This window comes from Microcebus murinus, chromosome 19, assembly GCF_040939455.1.
Source record: "Microcebus murinus isolate Inina chromosome 19, M.murinus_Inina_mat1.0, whole genome shotgun sequence".
NCBI lineage: Eukaryota > Metazoa > Chordata > Mammalia > Primates > Cheirogaleidae > Microcebus > Microcebus murinus.
This window is the reverse complement of record NC_134122.1, coordinates 26,006,452-26,031,316: the sequence shown is the minus strand read 5'-3', so window position 1 is coordinate 26,031,316 and position 24,865 is coordinate 26,006,452. Positions and strand designations below refer to the sequence as shown.

Here is a 24,865-nt window from a genome sequence, read left to right as displayed (position 1 = left end):
GGACCCATCTTCCGTGTCTTGTTGCAGTGCTTTGCAAAACCATATAAAAAATTCTTCCTCTCTTCTAGCACACTAATCCACTCTTCAGCCATGTCTTCTCTATGGTACAGCCCAGCACTCGAGTTATTATGTAACATTCCTATTTTGCATTTCCAAAGTTCTTTTTCACAGCGTTTTTGTATCATGGATAAGATATATCCTTATCATAACCCTTTAATGATATTTATAAAACAAACATCCTACTTTAAAAAGTTTCCTTCTTTTGTTTCTGTTTTGTGTGTTTCCTCCAGCATTAGTTCTTCTGTTTGTTCAGATTCTTGTATCTTTCACAGTGTTGGTTTCCTCCAATGTTTGGTGGTACTTGTCTGGCTGGGTGCTCATCAGTATATTTAAAGGTCACTGTTGGCCCAACACAATGAGGTCTGCTTCTGGTTTTTACTGCAGCTGCCTCCAGCAATGTGGCAGAGGAGCAGGTTAGGCAGCCAGGTGCAGGGTGCCAACAGCTGGTCTCTGAGAGTGGGTCTTTTTTCTCCTCCTTCTTAGTGCTGCCAGCCACTAGGATGCTGCCTGCTTTCATGGATTAAGTGTTCCCTTCTGCTTTTCCCACCTGGGGGCACACACTACTGCTTTGCCCAAGTTCAGCAAAGGGTGAACAATCTCAATGTCCCTACTACAGTCTTATTCTCAAATCTGCCCCCTCTGAGTTTGCTGAAGCCTGAAGCTGCTCTCACTTTCTGTAGCAGTTCTTTCTTATATGTGTTTTGGGCATCGCTTCCTTCTTCAACTGATCCCATTTACTTTCTTTCTTTTAGGGATTCCTCAATTTCTACTCCACTGACTGAACTCCTACTTGTTACATAGATTTATATGTTTTTATTTAAGGTACTTCTAGGAAATCGATAATAAAGAGAAGTTGTAGAGTGTTTTCAGCTTCCTTGATTTAATCAAAGCTTGCCTCTTATTTATAAGCTCAAGTGCTACTTCTAGAATTTTATATACCTGAACAAACCAAAGCTCCTTCCTTAAAAGAAACTTAAAAAAATGTCCTCCTAGCCCCCCAAAATTTATTTATTCTGACAATATCTTCATGTTTCACAAAGTTACATGATTTAATGGGGGGGGCAGTAGATACAATTTTGGATTGCATCTGAAGCTTGTGAGATCATCCCATGTAATTATGAACTGAATGTCTATATCCTCCCTAAAAGTCATATGTTGAAGCAAAATGATACAATCACCCCAATGTGATGGTATGTGAAGATGGGGCCTCTGTGAGATAATCAGGGTTGCATGAGGTCATGGGGGGGAGGCTGGTCTGATGGGATTTGTGCTCTTATAAGAATATCCTAGAGCAAGCAAGCTCCCCTACTCCCTACCATGTGAGGACACAACAAGAAGGCAGCTATCTGCAAGCCAGGAAGAGGGCCCTCACCAAAACTCGACCCTGATCTCAGACTTTTAGACTCTGGAACCGTGAGAAAATAACAAATTTCTGCTGTTTAAGCACCCAGTCTACAGTACTTTGCTATGGCAGCCCTAGCAGACTAAGAAAAGTGCTATGTCCAAGTCTACAAAACGAAGAAATTTTGTTAATTTTTTCCCAGTAAAAGGGCACATACAGACTAAATGTGCCATCTGCTTTTTATCAAGCAACATAATTACAAATAAGTTGTTGGACAGAACCAGTAATTGATATAAAAAGAATCTTTTGGCTGGGTGCTGTGGCTCACGTCTGTAATCCTAGCACTCTGGGAGGCCGAGGCAGGAGGATCGCTCAAGGTCAGGAGTTCGAAACTAGACTGAGCAAGAGCAAGACCCCGTCTCTACTAAATACAGAAAGAAATTAATTGGCCAACTATTATATATAGAAAAAATTAGCCAGGCATGGTGGCACATGCCTGTAGTCCCAGCTACTCAGGAGGCTGACGCAGAAGGATTGCTTGAGCCCAGGAGTTGGAGGTTGCTGTGGGCTAAGCTGACACAACGGCACTCTAGCCCCGGCAACAGAGTGAGACTCTGCCTTAAAAAAAAAAAAAAAAAAAAAAAAAATTTAGGTGAAGAGGAATGAAAAATGAAGCCTCCTGAGTAATTTGCCATAGTCCAAGCAAAGCAGATTAAACAGCTACTTCCTCAGACGTGGAGAGGAAGACACCACACGGGTGACTAGTGGTCTGGGATTGTCCAGGCTAGGCTCAAGGCACCAACCCACCCCAGAGGCACCCACCCTGCTCACAGACAGCAGCAGTTACACTGCAAGTCCTGGAGCTGGGTTCCTTGCTCAAGATGGTATTGAGTTTCTTAGTTGCTCTGTGCCTCACTCCCCAACGGTGAAACAAGAATGAAAAGGAAAGCCCCATAAGGTAATGACTAAAGTAAAGTGCTCCCTTATCATGGTTCCTGGCAAATAGTTAAGTTCTCAAGGTCAGCCCTTATTACTGCAAATCTGACACAAAATACATTTAAATAAGATGGGCAAGAACCTGACAGAGAGGGCTTCACAAGCATGAAGGTAAGTTCATGTTCAAAGAGCTTAAACCTGATGCACAATGGTAGCAGCACTTAAAAAAATAAGTTGTTTCTATTTCATGAGATTAGAATTTATCCATGAACTTATTGGTGCACTTGGGTCCCTTTAAAACACAAGGTCAGACTGGGCATGGTTGCTCACGCCTGCAATCCTAGCACTCTGGGAGGCTGAGGAGGGCAGATAGGAGTTCGAGACCAGCCTGAGCAAGAGCGAGAACCCGTCTCTACTAAAAAAAAAAATATATATATATATATGTATGTATATATATATATATATATTTTTTTTAAAAACATTAGCTGGGCATGGTGGCACATGCCTATAGTCTCAGCTAACTCAGGAGGCTGAGGCAGGAGGATCGCTTGAGCCCAGGAGTTTGAGGTTGTTATGAGCTAGGCTGATGCCATGGCATTCTAGCCTGGGCAACAGAATGAGACTCTGTCTCAAAAAAAAAAAAAAAAAAAAAATACATGAGGTCCAGTTTTGGAAACTTCCACTTTTGTAAAGTATCCTGAGATGCTTCCAATGGTTATTAAATCTGGTAATTCTGTAGACTCAACTCCTAAAGAAAAAAAAACTGTAACTAACCTCAAATATAAAATCATTACCAAATTCACAAAAATGACTCATTCCATTCTACAGTTGATTTATGCCCCACAGGCAGAGAATTAGGAAGCAGTAGGAAAAATTTCACAGTGGCTAGAGTGTCCAAATTAAACAAAAACCCTCTTCCAGCTACAGATGTACTGGACCTTAAGAAAATCCAAATCTGCAAATGGTAAACAGGGAGTAATGATACACATCTCTTTAAATATCATTTTTAACTGCACTTGCACTTATAAATGTAAGCTTACAGATCTTAAACCTTGTAAAATATAATTGCTGCAATCAATAAACATTTATTGAATGAACAAATAATTAACTAATTAGCAAAGAGGCTCAATGTCAGAAAAACAAGGAAACTATTAAAACTGAACACTGATTAAAGACCATAAGGAATGCAGTACACCAGCTCTGCAGCTAGGAGACCTTTCCACAGACACATCATTCCTCTCCTAGACCCTAAAGACTCAGTTCTACCCTTTCTACCTTTTGTTCTTCCCATATGAAAATATTACAGCTGAGTCACATTTTCCAAAAACCTTTATAGATTCTGCCAAATCCCTTACTTCAATCTCAAAAACAAGAAGGTACCTGCTTCAGGTTTCACTGTTCTCAGATGTTTTCCTAAAAAAATCCAACTTGAAGCCAGGCACAGTGGCTCACACCTATAATCTCAGCACTTTGGAAGGATGACGTGGGAAGATTGATTAAGGCCAGGAGTTCAAGACCAGCCTGAGCAAAAGCAAGATCCCATCGCTACAAAAAATAGAAAAATTAGCCGGCATGGTGCTGTGTGCCAGTAGTCCCAGCTACTTGAAAGGCTGAGGCAGGAAGATCACTTGAGCCCAGGAGTTTGAGGTTGCTATGAGCTGTGATGACGCTACTGCACTCTAGCGCAGCAACAGAGCCAGATTCTGTCTTAAAAAAAAAAAATCCAACTTGAGGATTGTTGGCTTAAATCTGGAGAGATTCCTTATTCATAAGGATACCTTCTTTGTAAGGTGAATGGAAGGAATAAAGTCCTCTTAATTACACCATTTAACTCATCCAGATGATAAAAGTCTATAAACTCTGTATACCTGGATTCCATTCCTACCTCTGCCCCTTACTAATCATGTAATTTCCCAGCTATAAGGCCCAACTCAAGAAGGAAGACAAAGGGAAATAAACCTGACAGCAAGGGCTCTGCCTGGCTCCATGCTGGACCTGCATGAGTTGTTCAAGGGCTCCTATGAGGCCATTTGATTACGCACAAGTACACACCGAGAAAAACGCCTTTCCACCCAGGGCGCCAGCCCGAGAGGATACTTCACTTCACCTATTCATTGGCAACCCTTTTTCTGATAACAAATTTAACATCAATGCACATTCTTTTTATGAGGTGATATGACCACTTCTGTCCAAAAGGGAGACAGCCATTAAAAATTAATCAATAAATCTCCTGTATGCATTCCAAAAGACAAAGCATTCTCTTACCTTTTTGGGATCCATGTTGAATTTCTTTCTTCCCATAGCTATCTGCTTGTTCCTCTGAGTAGTTTTGCTATTCACATGAAATAATTAAAAAAATCATTGGCAGGTTTTTTCACAGAGCAGTGACTTTCTGCTCTCCCTTAGTGCAACTGAGTCATGGCCCTTCAGCATATTTCCTCTCAACTCAATGAAGGAAAACACATGCCCTCTTGGAGGTGCCCTCCAGCCTTTGTGCTGGAAGCAGGAGTTATGTGGCAGGCTTCACTATTTTTAAAATTAGGTAACTTGAGACATATTAATACTTCTCCAGAAAAGGCCAATGATCAAAACCAGTTATTTTAATAAAGCACAGTTCCTTATGATACAGATAAGGAATTTCTAGGTAGGTTGACTCTGAAGTGCCTGTGCTTATTCCCAAACCTACAAAGTAGTAGACAATGACTTAGAAAGACAGGTAACACCCAGAGATGCCCAGACCTGTCCTTAAAGAGCAGGAAGGAATGGGGGTGGGGGAAGGGAAGAGGAATGAACAACTCCAAAGGCTCCCCACTTCCCAATCCCAACCCTTCTTAGCCCTGCTATAGTCATCAGTTCTTACAAGTTCAGATGGAAGGTGGAGGTGGGGAGAAAAGAAATTAAATGACTTGAAGCTGTAGCCATAAACTGTTTACCTCTCCTCTACAGAAGTTAGATTGTCGATCTCTGTCATCACTTCCGCAATTTCATATTTCAGCCTCTGTCAAAACAGAAGGAATTTAGGGGCAGGGGTCTTAACCTTCCTCCTCCTCGACTCAGAGAAAGTTTAGCCTTCTAGGCATAGGCTTCCCTGAAGCCTCACCTAAGCACCACAGGGATAGGAAAACCAATACTTCTAACAACATAGCTAGAGGTTAACTCAGGAGAAAACAAAATTGTCTACCTCTCCTCTGATACCGGATAAGAGGAGTCAACTAGGCAGATAATAGGGTATTTGTGTGTAAAACCAGGAAGAGACACTAGACAAGTATCACAGGTGTAAAAAGATAAAACAAACCAGCAAAAGGAAAACCATGAGTCCTGAGTTCACTTAGTTGCACTATTCAATCTTGCCCTACTCATGGTCACCTACTTTCCCCCCCTTCAATGCTACCTATGTTCTTGGGAAGACCAGGGAAGAAGCTGAAGCTCAAACATGTTTAGGTTGGTATCAAGCTACTTAACTGCCAGTCTCAGGATGATTTCTATCACTTCGTCTGAGATGAAGCACCATGGACAGAGTCCCGGGGGGAAAACAGAACTGTCCCACAACACTCAGAGAAGGGGATAAGACTCCCCTTTTCCCTCAATGTGGCCCCTACTGGGTGGGAGCCTCAGGGTAACCTTAGAAGAAAAATTTCCATGAATTATCTTTCAAATACAAAGACATTTTTATTCAGAACCCTATTATTGCATGCCAAGAAACTTCAGACTTAAAATGCAAGCTCCTAGAAAGGGGTTATTGTCTGGGACAAGGCCTAGTCTGTAAGGCCACATTTATTTTGGCAATGACAATGACTGGGAAGCTTCTCAAAGAAGAGCTGAATGTCTGATTGACTTTTGCAAGGAAGCCCCAAACAGAAGGAGCCAAAGCTGGCCTTCTGAATAATTTCTGTAACAATCATAGACACTCCAATTCTGAGACTGTGGTTTTATTCATTTGCTTCTCCTGTGGGACTTCCTCCACCCTGTTCCTCTGAGTAAAGTACACAAAAATGTGGGAAAGGCCGGGCGAGGTGGCTCACGTCTGTAATCCTAGCACTCTGGGAGGCTGAGGCGGGCGGGTTGCTCGAGGTCAGGAGTTCGAAACCAGCCTGAGCAAGAGCGAGACCCCATCTCTACTATAAATAGAAACAAATTAATTGGCCAACTAATATATATATAGAAAAAATTAGCCGGGCATGGTGGCGCATGTCTGTAGTCCCAGCTACTAGGGAGGCTGAGGCAGGAGGATGGCTTGAGCCCAGGAGTTTGAGGTTGCTGTGAGCTAGCCTGATGCCATGGCACTCACTCTAACCTGGGCAACAAAGTGAGACTCTGTCTCAAAAAAAAAAAAAAAAAAGTGGGAAAGATGTTTATTTGCCTGTGTTTTTATTTATCTTTAATTTGTCTCTAGGAGGCACTTGGTACATAGCTGGAACCCAATATATGCCGAGGTGTTCATTCAAAGGATAGCTGAGTGCCAAAAATGGAAAAGGTAACATTCTAAAGAAACAAGATCTTATTGCACAATTTTAGAGAGCAATACTTTTGAGGATCACTGCTGATTAAACATGTCAGTTATGGCCCTTGAGCCATAAGCCGATTGATCACTGCTAACTACAATTCTACGACATCTTGATTTCCAACCCAGGGTCTCCAAAGTCTGGTGTGTAATCTTTGCTTTACCAACTGGGAAAACTCTTTTGCTTTGTCTCTTTGTGTGATTCTTATATACACACAGTAAACACCCATTTTTTTACATTTTTATGAAGCTACTCTACTATTTTATCCAAAAGAAAAAACTAGAGGGTTTTTTTTTTTTTTTACCTCGATGTCATCAATAAGTTCCTTTTTTCTTCGACGAATGTCTATAAGTTCTTCTCTCTCTTCTAATGAGAGGTCTTCAGGCACTGAAAAAAAAAATCAAACAATTAAACAACTACTACTTTGGAGAACAATATGGTAACATCTAGTAAGACTGAAGATGGGCATGTACTACCACCATCCAGCAATTCTGTACATAGGTATTTATCCTGAAGAAGCTCTAACATATAGCCCTCGCCTATGATATTCATAGCAGCACTGTTTATAATAGAAAAACCACCTAAATATCCTTCAATAAGGAATAAAACATAATATATTCATAAAATAGAATCCCCCACAACAATTTTTTTTTAAAAATGAACTAAGGCCATCAATATGGTTGAGTCTCACAAAATGATGATTATAAAAGCAGGCTGGAGAACTTATACTGTATGTAATACCTTTTATGGAGGGTTTAAAATCCAGTACATCAACTTATATAAATATTTTGGGGATAGACACATATGTACAGCAGAATATACATAAATGCACAGGAATGAGAAACACCAAACTCTGTCTCAAAAAAAAAAAAAAAAAAAAGAGTCTCACTTTGTTGCCCAGGCTAGAGTGAGTGCCGTGGCATCAGCCTAGCTCACGGCAACCTCAATCTCCTGGGCTCAAGCGATCCTCCTGCCTCAGCCTCCCCAGAAGCTGGGACTACAGGCATGCGCCACCATGCCCGGCTAATTTTTTGTATATATATTTTTTAGTTGGTCAATTAATTTCTTTCTATTTTTAGTAGAGACGGGGTCTCGCTCTTGCTCAGGCTGGTTTTGAACTCCTGACCTCGAGCAATTTGCCCGCCTCGGCCTCCCAGAGTGCTAGGATTATAGGCGTGAGCCACCACGCCTGACCAGAAACACCAAATTCTTGATAGGGATTCCTTCTAAGAAGGTTGGGGTGGGAGGAAATATAATCCAGAGAGACATCAGGCAGTTTTAGTTCAGTGGATGAGAGTCAGTCAATGCACAGATATTTGATGAATTTTTTTTATTGACACAGGGTCATTCATAATATCCTCTTATTAATGATTAACCTCTGCAATGTTTCCATTCCTACAATGTATACATTCTTTCTCTTTTCTTTGATTAACCATAGCGGAGTCGGTTTATTTCACTAAGCTTTTCTAAGAAATAGCTTTTGACTTTAATGGTCCTCAGTTGTGAAATTCCTATTTCATTATTTGTCTAAAGAAACAAAAGATTAAGAATATGAGTAAATAGAAAGAAAACATGCAGCACTTTTACAAACAAATTAAGAGAATGTGATTGTGGTGAAGGGATGGATACACTGACCTATGAACCAGAAGACAGTGCCCAGAACAATACCCACTGACCGACGAAAACTATATATATATATATTTTTTTTTTTTTTTTTTTTTTTTTTGGAGACAGTCTTGCTCTGCTGCCCTGGGTAGAGTGGTAGAGGGCAGTGTCATCATCATAGCTCAATGAAACCTCCAACTCCTAGGCTCAAGTGAGCCTCCCAACTAGCTGGGACTACAGGCAAGCACCACTACGTCTGCCTAATTTTTCTATTTTTAGTAGAGAGAGTGTCTGGTCTTGCTCAGTCTGGTCTCCAATGCCTGAGCTCAAGCAATCCTCCTGCCACAGCCTCCCAGAGTGCTAGGATTAGAGGCGTGAGCTACCTTGCCTGGCCTGAAAAACTGGATTTACAGCAGAGCTGACGATGCAGCTCAAAGGACAGGGTGGCCTCTTCACTAAATGGTATGTGAGAAATCAGTCATCTGTAGGAAAAAAATAAAATCAGATCCCTATTTATCATCACAAATATTTTAAATCAATTATAAGTAGATTAAGGCTTAAATGTAAAGGGCAACACTACACAATTTTTGTAAGAAAATAGAGGATAATGTTTTTAATTTAATCTATTAAAATGCGTCACAAATTTGTGTGACATACTTGTGCAGGGGCCATGCTAATCTTCTCTGTATCATTCCAATTTTTTAGTATATGTGCTGCCAAACTGAGCAAGAGAATGTTTTTTATAATTTCAGGGTAGGGAAGATGACTTCTTAAATAAAATAGGAAAAAAATGTAAATCACAAAGGAAAATAATAATAAATTTAATGATATTTAAATTTAGAACTTTTGTTCATCAAAAGGTCTACACCATAAATTGATGAGCTAAGCCAAAAACTATCAAGGCATTAGTGTCCAGGACTCCTACAAGTCACTTTAAAGAAAAAAACAAAACAAAACAAAACAAAACCAGTGCAGCTGAGCATAGTGGTTGATGCCTATAAACCCAGCACTTTGGGAGGCTCACTTTAGCCCGGGTGTTGTAGACCAACTGGGGCAACATAGTGAGACATGGACTCTACAAAAAACAAAAAAAATTAGCTGGTGTAGTGGTGCATGCCTGTGGTCCTAGCTACTTGAGAGACTGAGGCAGAAGGATCACTTCAGCCCAGGGGTTCAAGGCTACAATGAGCTATGATCATGCCACTGCAATCTAGCCTAGGTAACAGAGCAAGACCCTGTCTCAAAATCCAAACAGCTGGTTGGTACTTTGTTGGAAATAAAAAATAAATATAAAAAATATATTTTAAAAACCAGCAACAACACAATGCTTAGAAAATGGACAAAAGACTTGAATAGGAACAAGAAAAAAACGTACCACGTAAAGGATGTCAACTCTTTAAATAATCAGGAAAATACAAATTAAAGTCCCAAAAAGAGAGCTCTACTTAAACTGTCATAACCTATAGCAAAGCAGGTTTTTGAAACCTCAAAACCTGTCACAACACAGCAAATGGGAAAAGAGAGAACCAGCGCCACATTTTAGAAGCTGGAAGTCACACTGAACTAATAGTAACTTATTTAACCCTCATGACAAAGAGTTGGTTACCCCAACAGGTGCCATAGGCTGGTCAGAGGGCAGTGATATTTACAACTAATTGATTATAACCAGTTACAGATTCCTTTGTTCCTTCTCCTACCCTACTGCTTCACTTAACTAGCCTTAAAAAAACCAAAACAAACAAAAAACAGTAATACAGACCAAGGAGTAACCTAATTTATATGACAGGATCTTACAAAGTCTTATATCTCTGGCTGCACCAAATAACTCTGGAAGTGGGCTGTGAAGGAAAATCAGCCAAAATAAGGAGGGCTGGTTGAAAGGCTGTTTGAAATGCTACTGGGTCCCTTCCCCACAACAAAACTACAGAAACAGTCGACTCTCTAATACATATAAAAATGATAAACATAAAAACTTGAAAAAACTGCAAAAAAAGCCATTCATTTCAATCTCACTAGATTGGACCTCCAACCTCCCCCCAAAAGTACTGTGAGTGTAAACTGGCATGGTCACTTTGGAAAACAATTTGGTACTGTCTACTAATATCAAAGAAGCATATATGCTGTGACCCAGGAATTTTACTCCTATGTATATTAGAAAGATTCCTGTGCACTGAAACAGATGATATGTATAACAACATCAAAGAAGTACATTTTGTAGATTAAAAAAAAAAAAAGAAATAACCTAAATGCCCACCTAGAGTAGAATGGGTAAACATGTTGTAGATTTATGCAAAGGAATTCCAAATAGCCGTGAAGTAAATACAACTACAAGCAACAAATGAATAACCTCAGGAAAATAATGTGGAAATAAATATTTTCTATAAATCTCAGAAACACAAAAACTTAAACAATATATTGTTTAGGTATATAAGTACATGTGTAGTAAAACAAATTAATTAGAATGATAAATACAGAACTCAGAATATTTACCTCCTAGGAGGGAAGAAAGGGCATCCAATGAGAGAGGGAAACTCAGCATGCTTCAAAAATAATGTCAATGTTCTTTGGCTAACAAATATTCTTTAATACAAACCTAATTTTAAAATCTTTAAATATTTAACAATATTTAATAAAAACATTTTAAAGAAGTTAAGCAGAATTCTTGATCCTAGAGTTTCAAAAGCACTTCCACAAATCATTTATGACAACTCTGGGAATTTTAAGTCTAAGAATTTAGATAGAGCAAAGAAAGATCTTTTTCCATATATTATGGCATCTAGTGTATTAAAATTCAGAAAATTCACTGCTAACTTAGCAACTAAAACTAACAATCAAATGAAAAGAGGAAAAATGTAGGTCATATCCCTTCCCTAAATAAGCCAAAGAGATTTCATGTTTTCAATGGTCATCTGATACCAAAAATTTGTTTCTCAAAGAAAGTAACTTCTTTATGGCAATGGTCATACCTAACAAAAGGGAGAAAAAAATTTTAATGTTCTCATGGGTACTGTATGTACTGTGTCCGAGCCCTAATAGGTTAAGATTTTTTCATTGAGACAAATTAAAAATACAATGCTCATGATAAAAGAACACATACAGCAAAATAAAAGAGAAATTTTGCAAAAAAAATACTGTATTTTCTTCAGTTCATTCTTCATAAACACATTTTTGCTCCAAACAAAAAAAAATAAAATGTGCTTTACAGAGATCCAGATAATTAACACAAAATTTTTAATTCCTTGCTTCGTATGTCAGAGCTAAGCTTCAATAAATTCCACATTAGCAATTTTCTTAAGGAATCCTTTATGCAAAGCAATGAGAAAGGAACTATGAACTACTGTATGAACTACTGAACAACTATGCTGGGCTACATACTCAATTAAACCCCCCCAAAAAACTTTGAGAGCAGACTTTTTTTTTCTTTTCTTGTACAGTATTTATCTCAGAGAGAAGCCATTATTATCTCTATTTTATAATTAAGAAAATGGAGACAGTCTAATGATTTTCCTAAGAAAGAATATTTGAAGAAATAATGGTTGAAATGCCCCTAAACTTGATGAAAGACATGAATACACATGTCCAAGATGCTCAACAAACTCCAAGAAGGATAAACTCCAGATTTACAAAGTCATGCAACATGCTACTGGGTGAGTCTAGTAGCTCAATGATGTCATTAGGGACCTAGTCTTTTCATTTTGCCTTCCAAAGTGTCAGCTTCACCCTAAAACCAACTTCTTTCCTGTGCTGGAGGCTTTCAGTAGCAACTGAGGCTACATGCTTCCTTATTCCTGTAGCTCTCTCAAGAGTGAGAAGCCTTCTTTCCCAGAAGGTCTCATAAAGTCTATCCTCAATTTTCCCTGCCTAACCCTGGCTCAGGCCCAAGATTACTGTGATCAGCTTAATACTAAGCAGCAGGGGTGGAATGAATGTCCACCACACTTAACATTTAAGGAGAAGACACACAAATCCAATCAAGAGGTAATATGAGAATTGGGAGAGAATGATGCCTCCAAAACAGTAAAGAATTTCAAGAGGGAAAAAACAAACATCAAATGCACAGACAGATCAAATAAAGAAGTGTACAAGTTCTCTTTTTATGGACAGAGAGGAAGATTTATTGGTGCGCAAATGAGGGGACAGCACAGTGGAAGCCCTGAGGAGTGCAGGGCCCCCCACTTGTCCAGGAGGCCACAATTGGGGATGTATGTGACCCCCCAGACATGTGCGATGAGCCACTTCTCAGCCACTATGTCTTCAAATTCATCCGCATTAAACTTGGTAAAGCCCCATTTCTTTGAGATGTGGACTTTCTGGCAGCCAGGGACCTTAAACTTGGCTCTGCGTAGGGCCTCAATCACATGCTCCTTGTTCTGTAGTTTGGTGTGGATGGACATGACAACTTGGCAAAGTGAACCCTGGCCACAGTGTCCTGAAGCTTTCCAAAGGCACTGCACATACCTGTCAGGAGCCACCCAGGCCTAGCACAGGACAACATCTTGTTGATAACATGCAAGGGCTGAAGCCTCACTCAGATACGAAAGCCATCTTTTTTGCAACTTTTTACCATGTACTTGTTGGCACAAATACAGGCAGCCTCCAGGGCTTCAGAGGAGAGATATGCCTATTCACCTGACATCATGTGGCCACAGAGTGGGAACGCATCCACTTTTGCCTTCTTCCGCCCCAGCTCAAAGATGTGAATCTGGGCATCAGGGGCACCTAGGCAGAAATAAGACTTTAGGCATGGCTTGTTCTTACAATACCGGTTAACCGGTTATTGTCACCGGGCAGGGTGATAGCCCATGGTGATACCAAGATCTTTGGTGGCTCGCCAAATAAGGCACTCCTCTGCCTACGCATGTCTATATACTCAAAGTGTGCAGTTCTTTAATTTTCAAAGCTATTATTCTTATCGCCAAGAGAACATCATATTCTAATAAAGACAATTCTAATAAAGAGAAGAGCATATCTGAAAGTAACCAGTTGATTGACACTATCCTATTTATGAAAGAGTAAATGTACCTGACGATTCAAATCAAGTCTGTCAACAACACTGAGTGGGCTCCCCAAATAGGCCCCGTGAGAGAAAAAAAATTCTTCCGCTGAGTTCTTCAAAGTAGATATAAGAAAACCAGAGTCTGACAGGGTGGAGTTTTAATTTGGTCATTAGCATGTATTTTTATTTCTTTTAAGAAAGTATACCTACAGTTTCCTCCTACCCTGAGGATGAGCAAGGTCAGCTGATAATATAGAGTGAAGACATGGAAAGTGAATCTAAACACCAGAATGATTCAACTCTAAAGATCCTAAAGCTCCTTCTCCTCCCCTCTCCCCACAGAGTCTTACTCAATTGCCCTGACTAGAGTGCAACGGCATCATTATAGCTCACTGTAACCTCAAACTCCTGGGCTTATGCGATCCTCCTGCCTTAGCCTCCCAAGTAACTGAGACCATAGGTGCACACCACCAAGCCTGGCTAATTTCTCCTATTTTTAGTAAAGACAGAGTCTCACTCTAGATCAGGCTGGTCTCAAACTCCTAAGCTCAAGTCATCCTCCTGCCTCAGCCTCCCATAGGATTACAGGTGTGAGCCACTGCACTCAACCCTAAAGCTCTTCCTAATCAGAATCTTTAACAAATATCCTTGATTTTTCTCCTTCAGTAATGCCTATCTTTTCATACCTATTTAAGGTCCGAAGGAGTTAAAGTACTGACCATTTACTTTACCAGTATTTCAATCACTATCCATTTTATATTCTAAGTATTTGACTTTTTCATTTAAAAAAAAGTTTCAGGTTTTTAAACAGCCAGTAGAATATCTTACACAGCACTATCTTTTAGGGTATTTGTTATTTTTTTTTTTTTTTTTTTTGAGACGGGGTCTCGCTATGTTGCCCAGGCTGGAGTGCAGTGGCTATTCACAGGCGCGATCCCACTACTGATCAGCACGGGAGTTTTGACCTGCTCCGTTTCCGACCTGGGCCGGTTCACCCCTCCTTAGGCAACCTGGTGGTCCCCCGCTCCCGGGAGGTCACCATATTGATGCCGAACTTAGTGCGGACACCCGATCGGCATAGCGCACTACAGCCCAGAACTCCTGGGCTCAAGCGATCCTCCCATCTCAGCCTCCCGAGTAGCTGGGACTACAGGCGCGCGCCACCGCGTCCGGCTAGGGTATTTGTTATTAATAGAAATAATGAAATGCTCTTTGGTACATTTTTTTGTACTCATTCTGTTGCCTGGGCTAGAGTGCCATGGTGTCAGCCTAGCTCACAACAACCTCCAACTCCTGGGCTCGAGCGATCCTACTGCCTCAGCCTCCCAAGTAGCTGGGACTACAAGCATGTGCCACCATGCCTGGCTAATTTTTTCTATATATTTGTAATTGTCCAGCTAATTTCTATTTTTTTTTTTTTTTAGTAGAGATGGGGTTGCTCTTGCTCAGGCTCGTCTCAAACTCCTGAGCTCAAACGATCCAGCCACCTTGGCCTCCCAGAATGCTAGGATTACAGGCACGAGCCACAGCACCCACCACTCTTTGGTACATTAAAAAGAATAAACAGGCTGGGCATGGTGGGGCTCACGCCTATAATCTCAGCAATTTGGGAGGCTTAGGCAGGAGGACTGCTTGAAGCCAGTAGTTCAAGACCAGCCTGGGCAATATAGTGAGAGGGAGGGAGGGAGGGGAAGGGAAGGAAAGGAAGGAAAGAAAGAAAGAACTTTAAAAATTAGCCGGGAATGGTGGTGCATGCCTTTGGTTCTAGCTACTTAGGGGGCTGAGGCGGGAGGATGGCTTGAGCCCAGGAATTTGAGGTTACAGTGAGCTGTGATCCTGTCACTGCACTCCAGCCTGGATGACAGAGTGAGATTCTGTCTCTTAAAAAAAGAAAAAAAAATAAGCAAAAGGAAAGGAATAGACAAATGTAATGAAATATGTCTGAACCAATCTCTGCATAGCTTCTGTCATTTAAATATCTTGCTAGTGTCCTACTATTTGTTTTGGACACCCAGAATGTATAGTGAATACCAACATTTAGCTGTTACACCAGCTGTTTAGTAAAGTTCTATCAGTATCTCTCTGCATCCAAAATAACTTTGCAGACACATAATCTGCTGATACACAGGCAATTTCACTCATGTAAGTGCCATACTAAAAATAGGAATATAAGCAATGTTCAGAGAAAATATCCTTAATTATCCAAACCTTTTCCAGAACAACACACCAGTCTTTACCCAATGAAGGTTATAGAATATAGAAGGCTTGGGTTCACTTATTGATATCATCTACATTTTATTACTTGGACTCTGTTAGGTAAGAAACAAAGATCTCATGGTTAATTTTTTTAGCCCAAGAAATCTAGTTTATTTTTTTAATTGAGAAACTGAAGATTTTGCCGCTAGCACTTCATCATTAAAAGAAAGTCTTAAAGAATAAGCTTCAATCAAGAAAAAAGATCTAAGACAGGAAGCGTAAGATGCAAGAGGGAATGATGAGCACAGATTTCCATAAGTAAATAAAAAAAAAAAACCACCTGACTATATAAGATAATAATGTCTTCTATAATAATAAATAGAACCAAAATGCCCAACAACAACAGTAGGTAAACAGGAAGGGAAATAATTTGCTCTTTAGTTCTTAGAGTTCTTAAGGTAAAAATGATTAAGTTTAGACTTGGCAAGTTAAGAATGCATACTAAAATTTCTAAGCTAAGCAGGAAAGGAATGGAGTTCAAAATGCCCAAATTGAGAGTGAGGAATAAAAAACTGGAATGGGAAAAAATAATCCAAAAAAAGAAAAGAGGAACACAGAAAAACTATTTGAAATATAAAACATGGGAGTAGAAAAAATTCCAAATATATTAATCTTTACTGTGGTAGACAGAAAAATAAGTCTAATATTTTGCAGTTTCTCATATCAAGAAGGGGTGTCTATTTCTCACTGTATTCTCTGCACTGGTTTTTTGACTTCCCAAAGTCTCAAGAGAAGGTGGCAGATGTGACAATGTGTAGGGTCCAGAGCCCAGGCCACAAGGTCTTCCTCCTCCACTCTCTTGGAACCCCAAGACCACCATGCTATCAGGTTGTCAAGGTTGCTGGAAGCCTGGGTCAACCTTGAGAATGAAATCTATTGTGGAAAGAAACCACATGGAGAGTGAGTCTCAGACATCCCAGCTGCTGCAGGACCTCAGCTAAGGCCCTACACATGTAAGTGAACTCATCAGGGATGGAGGCACTCAGCTCCAGCAGACCTGCCAGCTGAATGAAACCACATGAGCGAACCCAGATAAGAGTAGCACATGAACTGTTGGCCAGCCAACACTGAGAAAGACAACTGTTGTTTTAAGTTAATTACTTTGCAGCAATTTGTTATACAGTAATAAATAACTGATGCATTTATAATTAATATAAATGGGAAAAAATAACATGTTTAAAAACTTGGACTCAAAAAAATGAGCAAAAAAAAAAAAAAAACCCCACTAAATTCCCTATTGTAAGAGGTACATTTAAAATATATGAATACATAAAATTGGAAGTAAACGGGCAGAATGTGATATACAAGACAAATCCTTACTGAGAAAAGTTGGTACTGCTAGACAGATGCTATTGGTAGGCAAAATAGACTTTAAGGAAAGAAAAATAGACTAAAGATAAAAAGAGTCACTAGATAATGACATATTATTCAATTAATCACAAAGTTAACAAGTCTGAATTTATATGCATCTAACAAAATAGTCTCAAAATATATAAAGCAAAAATTGACAGATGTACATGCAAAAATAAAATTTTTCTCAAAGGCAAAAAAGATATAGAAGATTTGGCTAACATAACAAGCTTGATCTAACAGACATAATACCACTTTCACCAATTTTAAGATGAGTTTTCCCACATTTTAACATCTCTGAAATAAATTCTGACATATACACATCATTGCCTGCATATCTGTGAATTTGCTTATTATTACTAGAGGCATAACTAAACAACTGCTACTCCTTAATGTTTCAGTAAAAAACAAAAATTTAAGAACAATCTGACAAAGGAATCTGAGTCTTATCACTGCTACAAACTTGTATTGATACCTCCTAATAAGATCATTAAAGTCTCAGCATAAAAAGTCTGCAAAATGTGAAAAAAAAAATTCAGGATATAATAGAGGACCACTCTTTAAGAAATGCTGTATCGCCAATGCCTTCTATGGAAACATTATCATGTAGAAAAACAAAAATATCAACTATTCAGAGCAGAAAAATGATTCAGAAGAGATTATGAAAAAGATTCAGGAACACCTAGACCAACTTATTTTGCTATTTCATTTTTTACATGTATGCACAATAGAAAAAAAAATCAACATTTAAATAAGTTGAAAGAAATATTAGTATAAATAAAACAACTCTAAGTAAGAAGAAATCATTGAGTCCGGTTTAAGTGTCAGCTTTTTTCTTCTTAACGGAACATAAACTAATGATGCATCTTACAATTGATGCAGACAGGTTCAATGGGATCACCTAACAGCTATGTAATGCACATTCTTTTCAAGCACATATGGAAAAAAAAGTCTTAATAAATAAATAATCGTTTAAAAAAAAAAAAGGAATGATGTGGTAGAGATGAAGTGGCTTTGCTTAACCTCTGGAGGTACCTTACTAAAAAGCAGAATTTAGAAAGCTCAAAATGACATTCCCAGACTCTCTTAAGATTCAGCTTCTAAAGATGGATTAGGCTCTGCCAATGGTAGGTGGTGCACAAGCCTCGAAAGAGAGAAGTGAAGCAGAGGTCCTCATTTTGCCCTTTTATACAGGTTGCTTCTTAGCTAGCCAGCAAGGATGTGAAAGGTGAGGACTTTCTGGAAGAGCATTCTATTTAGTGTTTGCTGTCTAGACTCTTAGGCATTGAGAGTTCATTCTAGCAGCAGAAACTTTTTGATTCACTCTATGGACCTCATCACAACTGGGGATACATATGGAACTCAATAGTTCCAGAGCTCACCTAGGAGGCAGGAGTTCCTCTGGTGACTCAATTCTGGAATTTCAGGTCAGATCCAACTCCTCTAGCCATTCTCAGGGCTATGACAAGCTCTCCAATCACATCCTCCCTTCATGTTCAAAATACTTAGCGTGCTTTATGTTTCTTATATTTAACTTTTATCAATCAAGTTAGAAAGTCAGTAACAAAACAATGATTAGTAAATAAATATTTGTTTGGAAATAAATTTAAGAAACAAGTCTTACTGACTTTCTAACTTGATTGTTTTGTGATCAGAGAATGTGGTCTTTACTATCACAGTGGTTTCAATAAAAGTTAAACTATTGAGTTCCATATGTATCCCCAGTTGTGAAAAAACAGCTTTTGTATACTTAACATTTAGGACCTTTATTTATTGCCCTTAAAAGTCTATGTCCCAGTAACTAATCCCTTTTAATCCTTGACAGAGGGAAGAATTTCCTGAAAAAGACATTAAAATAGCATTCTATTAATAAGAACCTGTTGCACATTAACAGAACCAATGCTAATCCACCTAGGAAGGCTTTGGGACAATTTTGCCTCAGGTACAAGCATGAGTCAGTTGGTTTCACTGCCACCTTTGCCTTAGACCCTGTGGCTCTGAAACACAAAGCACCAAGGGCAAGTCCCAGCAGTGCTATAAAGGACACTGGGGGAGGGGGACTTTTTCTTTTTAGAGCAATTATTATAGAATAACATACTTCATAAAATCTAAAATCCACCAACTATTAAGTACACCATTATTTTATGTTCTGTTAAAGAAAAAGTACTAACACAACTAACTTTAAGATGCCAGACTGTAAGACACACTCCAGTATCAAAGAGATTAAAATGTGTATGTAAGAACCAATCACATACAGCTATATAAAGAATGCTTACTTTGTAACAGAACAGAATTTCTTCAAAATTGGTTTTTGGTTTCTGGAGCAAATAAAAAAAATTACTAATTGTTCTATAAGATAATATCTTTGATACTGCGATTATTCTTCCAAGTCTCCTTCTACCTTAGGTATACACACCTATCACCAGATAAAGTAGATAAGAATTTTTGTACACTACAAAGATGATAGACAGAATTAGCAATAAACTAGGTGTTACAGCAGTCTTTTCAAGTTGTGTTGTTCTGTTTTATTTTGAGATAGGGTCTTGCTTTGTTGCCTGGACTAAGACAAGTTTTTAATAACTGCTTTGTATTAACAGTGTTCCATGCAAAACAAACAAACAAACATGGTGTTGCAATCCTATATAAATTAAATCAGCTTTTTGGATTCATATATAAACATCCTCTCGACAATCAACATGCAAACCCACAATTGTTGCTCTTCGTGCTTGGTGATGTAGCCAACCACCATCAAGCAACAGAACCACTGCGATGGCATGTGTCTTACTGAATACAGTCGTAAAGGACAGTTTACTCCCTGGTTCCATCTGGCAAAACTAAACATGACAGCCAGGACTTAGCCAGCTCTCTGGAATCCATATTGAAAGTGCTTCATTTGAATTGCTGATTCTAGCTCATTTTCTGTAACAGTTTCTTAGGACATGGTCTATAGACCTTCTCCATTAGAATCACTTGGATGTACTTGTCTAAAGTACCTCCCCAAGCCACCAAATCAGAACACCTCTGTGTATGAAGCCCAGGATTCTGAATTTCAATAAGCTTCCCAAATGACTTTGTTCAACACTGAAACTTGAGAACTACTGCTAAAATGTAGCAATGAGTAAGTCCTAAACTCAAATCATGAAATAGTTAAGAGCCTGAATTCTGCAGCTAATCTTCCTGTCTCAAATCTTGTCTTTGCCACATACTACCTGTGTGACCCTGGACAACTTACCTAACCCCTATATGCCTACGTTTTCTCACCTGCAAATGGGATACTACTACTATCTCAGCTAATCAAAAATCTCTTCTTGAATGTTATTTGAAATTTCAAAATAAATATTACATCACAAATCAAATATTTTTAAGATTTTGAAAAATATACATTTTTACCTGAATTAAAAAAATTAGTAACCCCACCCACCACCTGAGGCACAAGAGTGCATCTCCAGAGGAACAAGAACTGGATACAAGACCCCAAAACCAGTTTTCCTCCAAGCAAGTGCCACCTACTGACAGGGAGGACATTCTGCACACTCTTTTCACGGCACCTACTGATTCATTATACAGGGTGTGGTTGAATCTCACCCACAAACACCACCTACTGGCTCAGAGACTAAACAGGGCATGTCATTATCCAAACAAAAACCTAAAGGCAAGAAGCCACAACTGATCCAGATGGGAAGAAATCAGTGAAGGAACTCTGGAAATACGAAGAAAGCATACCCCTAAAGAGGAACACCAGCCCCTTAGAAATAGACACCAACCAAAATGAGACCACTAAAATGACAGAAGAGGAATTTCGAACATGGAGTGTAAGAAAATTCAATGACTTGCAAGAACAACTGGATAACCAACACAAAGAAAACGCAAAAAGATTCCAAGACCTGGAACAAAAATTCACTGAAGAAATTGAAACAATGAAGAAAGGTCTAACCGAACACCTGGAAATGAAGAATCAATTCAGAGAACTACAAAACACAGTGGAAAGCCTCAAGAACAGGGTAGATCAAACAGAAGAAAGAATCTCAGACATTGAAGATAACATCTTCCAATTAAATAAATCAGTCACAGAGAGCAGAGAAAAAAGAGAAAAGAGCAAAGCCTACAAGAGATGTGGGATTATGTGAAGAAACCTAATGTGAGGGTCATAGGGTTACCAGAAGGGGAAGAAGAAAACACTCAAGGGTTGGACAAACTATTTGAAGATATAATAGAGGAAAATTTCCCAGGCCTTGCTAAAAATCTCGATGTACAAGTTCAAGAAGCTCAGAGGACCCCTGGGAGATTCAATGCAAACAGGAAGACGGCACGACACGCAGTCATCAGACTGACCAAATTATCAACTAAAGAGGCCCTTCTACGAGCTATAAGATGAAGAAGCAAGTAATATACAAAGGAAAGCCAATCCGAATAACGCCAGACTTCTCTACTAAAACTTTACAAGCAAGGAGAGACTGGGGCCCCATTCTCACTCTTCTGAAACAGAATAATGCCCAGCCTAGAATCTTATTCCCTGCAAAGCTAAGTTTTGTATATGAAGGAGAAATCAAGACATTCTCAGATAAGCAAAGACTGAGGGAATTCACCAAGACAAGACCAGCCCTTCAAGATGAACTCAAAACAGTGTTACCCACGGATCAGCACAATAAACACTCATGAATGTAAATCTACTCAAAGCTAAAGATCAAAGCCTAGATACCACAATAGCTCAAGAGAGAAAACAAAGCAACAAAGTTCGACCCAACATAATGAACAGAAATCTGCCCCACCTATAAGTTATCTCAATAAATGTGAATGGCTTGAACTTCCCACTCAAGAGACATAGGCTGGCCAAATGGATAAAAAAAAAAAAAAAAAAAAACAAGCCAAGTATATGCTGCCTTCAGAAAACACATCTAACCTGCAAGGATGTTAGATTATTAACATCCTAATCTAACATCCAAGGATGTTAGATTATTCCCTCAGTCAGACTAAAGGTAAAGGGGTGGAGAACAATACTGCCAGCAAACGGAAGCCAAAAGAAAGCTGGCGTGGTGGTGCTGATTACAGATAACTTAGTTTTTTTTTGTTTTTTTTTTTGAGACAGAGTCTCACTTTTTTGTCCAGGCTAGAGTGAGTGCCGTGGCATCAGCCTAGCTCACAGCAACCTCAAACTCCTAGGCTCGAGCGATCCTTCTGCCTCAGCCTCCCGAGTAGCTGGGACTACAGGCATGAGCCACCATGCCCGGCTAATTTTTTATATATATATCAGTTGGCCAATTAATTTCTTTCTATTTATAGTAGAGACGGGGTCTCGCTCTTGCTCAGGCTGGTTTTGAACTCCTGACCTTGAGCAATCCGCCCGCCTCGGCCTCCCAAGAGCTAGGATTACAGGCGTGAGCCACCGTGCCCGGCCGATAACTTAGCTTTTAAATCAACAAATGTAATAAAAGACAAAGGAGGTCACTATATAATGGTGAAGGGTACAGTTCAACAAGAAGACATAACAATTCTAAATATATATGCACCCAATCTTGGTGCACCCACAGATTCATAAAGCAAACTCTACTTGATCTAAACAAATGGATAAACACCACCACCATAATAGTTGGAGACTTTAACACCCCGCTGACAGCACAGGACAGATCCTCCAAACACAAAATCAAGAAAGAAATAATGGACTTAAACAGAACCCTACAACAAATGGGCCTGACTGACATTTACAGGACATTCTACCACAAAACCACTGAATATACATTCTTCTCATCAGCTCATGGGTCATTCTCTAAGACTGACTATATCCTAGGACACAAAGCATGTCTCAAACAATTTAAAGAAATAGAAATTATACCATGTATCTTTTCAGATCACAATGGAATAAATGTAGAAATCAATCCTAACAGGAGTTCTCATTTCTACACAAAGTCATGGAAACTAAACAAACCTTCTGCTGAATGATCACTTCATAAATGAGGAAATCAATATAGAAATCAAAAGATTCTTTGAACTAAATGACAAAGGAGACACAAGTTACCAAAACCTGTGGGACACAACTAAAGCAGTCCTGAGAGGAAAGTTTATTTCCATAAATGCCTATATCCAAAAGTCAAAAAGATCACAAATAGACAACCTAATGAATCATCTCAAAGAGCTGGAAAAAGATCAGACCAACCCCAAACCCAGCAGAAGAAGTGAAATCATTAAGATCAAATCAGAACTAAATGAAATTGACAATAGGGGAACCATACAGAAGATTAATAAAACAAAAAGTTGGTTCTTTGAAAAAATAAACAAAATTGACACACCTTTGGCTAGACTAACAAAAAGCAGAAAAGAAAAATCTCTAATAACCTCCATCAGGAACAATAAAGGAGAAATTACAACAGATGCCCTGGAGATACAAGATATAATTTATGAATACTACAAAAACCTCTATGCACACAAACTGGAAAATGTGGAGGAAATGGACAATTTCTTTGAAATACAGAGCCTTTCTAGGCTCAACCAGGAAGAAATAGAATTCCTGAACAGACCAATATCAAGTACTGAAATTGAAACAGCAATAAAAAACCTTCCTAAAAAGAAAAGTCCTGGACCAGATGGTTTCACACCCGAATTTTACCACACCTACAAGGAAGAACTGGTGCCTGTCCTGCAGAAATTATTCCACAACATCAAGAAGGATGGAATCCTCCTCAACACATTTTATGAAGCAAACATAACCCTGATACCAAAACCAGGAAAGGATGCAACAAAAAAAGAAAACAACAGACCAATATCCCTTATGAATATAGATGCAAAAATTCTCAACAAAATCCTAGCCAATCGAATCCAGGTGCTTGTCAAGAAAATAATCCATCACAACCAAGTGAGCTTCATCCCAGGGATGCAGGGATGGTTCAACATACACAAATCTATAAATGTAATTCACCATATAAACAGAAGCAAAAATAAAGACCATATGGGCTGGGTGTTATGGCTCATGCCTGTAATCCTAGCACTCTGGGAGGCCGAGGTGGGCGGATTGCTTGAAGGTCAGGAGTTCAAAACCAGCCTAAGCAAGAGCGACACCCTGTCTCTACTATAAATAGAAAGAAATTAATTGGCCAACTAATATATATATAGAAAAAATTAGCCGGGCATGGTGGCTCATGCCTGTAGTCCCAGCTACTCGGGAGGCTGAGGCAGGAGGATCGCTTGAGCCCAGGAGATTGAGGTTGCTGTGAGCTAGGCTGATGCCATGGCACTCTAGCCTGGGCAACAAAGTGAGACTCTGTCTCAAAAAATAAAGACCATATGATTCTCTCAATAGACGCAGAAAAAGCATTTGACAAAATTCAACACCCTTTTATGATAAGAACACTCAACAAAATAGGCATACATGGGGCTTACCTAAAAATGATACAAGCCATATATGACAAACCCACAGCCAATATCATATTGAATGGGGAAAAATTGAAAACATTCCCACTTAGAACTGGAACAAAACAAGGTTGCCCACTATCTCCACTTCTATTCAACATAGTGCTGGAAGGTCTTGCTACAGCAATCAGATAAGAGAGCAAAATTAAGGGCATCCAAATGAGAGCAGAAGAGATCAAACTCTCACTCTTTGCTGATGACATGATGTTATACCTAGAAAACTCCAAGGACTCAACCAAGAAACTTCTTGAACTGAGAAATGAATTTGGTAAAGTCTCAGGATACAAAATCAATACACAGAAATCAGAGGCACTCATATACGCCAACAACAGTACAAGTGAGAACTAAATCAAAGACTCAATTCCCTTCAAAATAGCAACAAAGAAAATAAAGTACCTAGGAATATATTTAACTAAG

The 24,865-nt window shown here is 39.1% G+C and overlaps 1 protein-coding gene, 1 non-coding gene and 1 pseudogene across 4 annotated transcripts in view; all 3 read right to left on the bottom strand.

The window, feature by feature from the left end:
* CYTH3 (cytohesin 3) overlaps nucleotides 1-24,865 on the bottom strand; it is a 137,119-nt gene that overhangs the window by 20,212 nt on the left and 92,042 nt on the right. For all 3 annotated transcript variants that reach the window (XM_075995282.1, XM_075995281.1, XM_012758859.2), the window contains 3 exons: nucleotides 7,145-7,227; nucleotides 5,272-5,336; nucleotides 4,604-4,670 (listed from right to left, as the gene is read on the bottom strand). In XM_075995282.1, coding sequence (XP_075851397.1) covers nucleotides 4,604-4,670; nucleotides 5,272-5,309 — 105 coding nt within the window. In that variant the 5' untranslated portion in view covers nucleotides 5,310-5,336; nucleotides 7,145-7,227. The remainder of the gene's footprint in view (nucleotides 1-4,603; nucleotides 4,671-5,271; nucleotides 5,337-7,144; nucleotides 7,228-24,865) is intronic.
* LOC105868256 (large ribosomal subunit protein uL16-like) lies at nucleotides 8,545-14,632 on the bottom strand (annotated as a pseudogene).
* On the bottom strand, nucleotides 9,066-9,174 carry LOC142862472 (U6 spliceosomal RNA). Its single transcript, XR_012913565.1, has one exon. It is a non-coding gene; the product is annotated as a U6 spliceosomal RNA (small nuclear RNA).